Here is a 2,544-nt window from a genome sequence, read left to right on the forward strand (position 1 = left end):
AAGGTACATTTTCATAGACCGATGGTGAATGCTACTGGCCGCCGACATAACAGAATGTAACAAGTACAATGTCTTTAAGACACATGGGCTGGAACTGTGCATATGGAATCTTAAACCCCGACTGCACAATGGGTAACACAATCCAACGGCACTAACGATACAAGCGATTAAACTATCTAACATTTTTAATGGGTGGTTTTGTACTACCGAACCTTGCTGACACATTGTATTAAGTACTACAGACCCCCGAGATACAGCCATACACTCGAATACACAAACAAGCAGGCAAAACCAAGTATAGGCCCTTTGTCATCTAAACTGTCAGATCCAATCTCACACGCCGACGCCTTACTGGTGGATATTACTGAGCATCCCAAATCTCAAACGCTCAACGCTAAACCCTAAACTCTAAATCCCATGGTTTGAACACAACAGGGCCCCGAAATACAGCCATACACCGAATATATAAACAACTACGGCACATCCATCCGCACTCTCAATGGGCTCTGCAAACGCCGAGAGGAATTTGCTACGTTTATCCACAACAGAACATACACTCGACTGACGCTCAAGGACCTGATGATTGTGCCGGTGCAGCGTATTCCCAGATACACGCTGCTTTTACAGGTAGGTATATAACATGTGCACGTGTCTATTTTAGGTAGGTATGTAGACATTAGTGGTGTAGGTGGATGTACTTGCCCACTGCATGCGGGTATATATACTTCTCTGAAGTTGAGTATATGATTGGTTGTATAGGGGATCTGTTGGCTGTGCCAGTGCAGCGCATCCCTAGATACACCCAGCCTATACAGGTAGGTATACAGTAGGTTCACATCAGTGGTATGGGTAGATATAATTTTATATAGTGGTTGTATACATAATCTTATATATACTGGTGTGTACACATGCATACTTATACAGGCTTATATATACTGAACTGCCCTCTAAACTGGTCGTACAATATGGTAATACAAACTAATTTATATCTGCGGCATGCAGGAACTCCTCAAACACACCGACGAGAAGCACCCCGACTACAACACACTAATAGAAGCACATGAAATGACAAAGGCTCTGGCCTCTAAGTGTAACGAAGCCAAACGAAACATGGATGCCATAACACGCATGGACGACCTCGCTGATCGACTGATAGGCTATACGGTATGTGTGTGTAGGTGCGTATGAGGTTATGTTTAAGTTGTGTGTGTATTGGTTGTGTATGTATATTTGCGTTTGTTCGACTGATAGGATATTCTATGTGTGTGTGTAGATGTGTACGAGGTTTATGCCTAAGTTGTGCGCGTGTGTGCATGTGTAGTGTATGTATATACACATGTCTTGTGTCTGTATGTGTTGTACGTATTATTTTGATAGACTAAGATGTAAGCGTGTGTATGTGAATGTCTTATTTATGTATATGTGTAACATTCTGATGGCTATGATGTAGGTGTGTGTATGTACATGTATTGGTGTATGTATATGTAGTATATATATACATTTGTATGTATATTTGTATATACCACCGGTCATAGTGCTATATAATTTACTTGTTTAGCAATCTTATCCATACCTACCTATATACAAAACATACACTATCCTATCAATCCCCACTAAAAGACCCATATAATCTCTGAATACACCCCTCAGAGGCTGGTCCAGGACGGGCGACGCTATGTGGCCGAATCCAAAGTCCTCCAGCTGTGTGAAGGAATTGGGATACGCAAGTACAAGAAAAGGGACCTGTTTGTATTCAACGACATACTTATGTGTGTAGCAGTGGATTCGGACGAACCGGATTGCGCTCTCGAGTTCAAGTGGTTGTTACCGCTGCACGACTCAATCGTGAGCCTTTTGAGCGAACATGCAGGTAGGTATTTTAACAAAGATAAATAAGTACTAACACAGATGAGTTGGTAGTCTATAGTAGTCTAGAGGTTAGTTGCTGAATGGCTACATGGGTGAACGTGGGTCTGTTACCACATATGAATTGTAGTCTATGTATGTGTGGATGAGTTAGTTCGATGAATGTATACAACTACGCATGCGACTGCGTTGCTTCATTTAAAAGGTGTGGAGTTATATGCAAAGATATTTGATGTCTGTATCCGTATCCAAATTTCTGAGCCGAAAGTGCGACTGATTTGAGTATATTGCGCCAAGTGTGTTATTGTTTTTAGGGATGACCTGATTCTTTTCCCGAGCAACTCAGGTTTTGCTTGAGGGTTTAGGGATTTTAACGGTTAGAAATCGACTTTTAGGGTTTAAATATACCGATTCCTTTTGCGTACTTACGTTTGGCATAAATTGGAAAGTTGGCAGAGACGAACTGTATAAAAATAACCCACCACAAGACTGTTTGGGTTTTAAGGTTCTAGAGTTTTAGACCGAAATCCCGTCACGTGCGCGTCTATATTCTGGGTGAAATGTTCTTGAACTCATTTCGCAGATATAAACGCCGTACTGTTATATTATTATGTATCTTAGTACGATATATGTAAATACGTATGTTGTTATATGTATATTATGTATATCACGTATACT

At 40.9% G+C, this 2,544-nt stretch overlaps 1 protein-coding gene across 1 annotated transcript; it reads left to right on the forward strand.

The window, feature by feature from the left end:
* Positions 1–1,650: 1,650 nt before the first annotated feature.
* SARC_14237 (hypothetical protein) lies at positions 1,651–1,870 on the forward strand (the record flags this gene model as incomplete). The annotated part of the gene is made up of 1 exon (XM_014291632.1): positions 1,651–1,870. A coding segment is annotated over one exon (220 nt), but the record flags the coding sequence as incomplete, so codon positions are not given.
* Positions 1,871–2,544: the final 674 nt, after the last annotated feature.

Source organism: Sphaeroforma arctica, assembly GCF_001186125.1.
Source record: "Sphaeroforma arctica JP610 unplaced genomic scaffold supercont1.4334, whole genome shotgun sequence".
Taxonomy (NCBI): domain Eukaryota; class Ichthyosporea; order Ichthyophonida; genus Sphaeroforma; species Sphaeroforma arctica.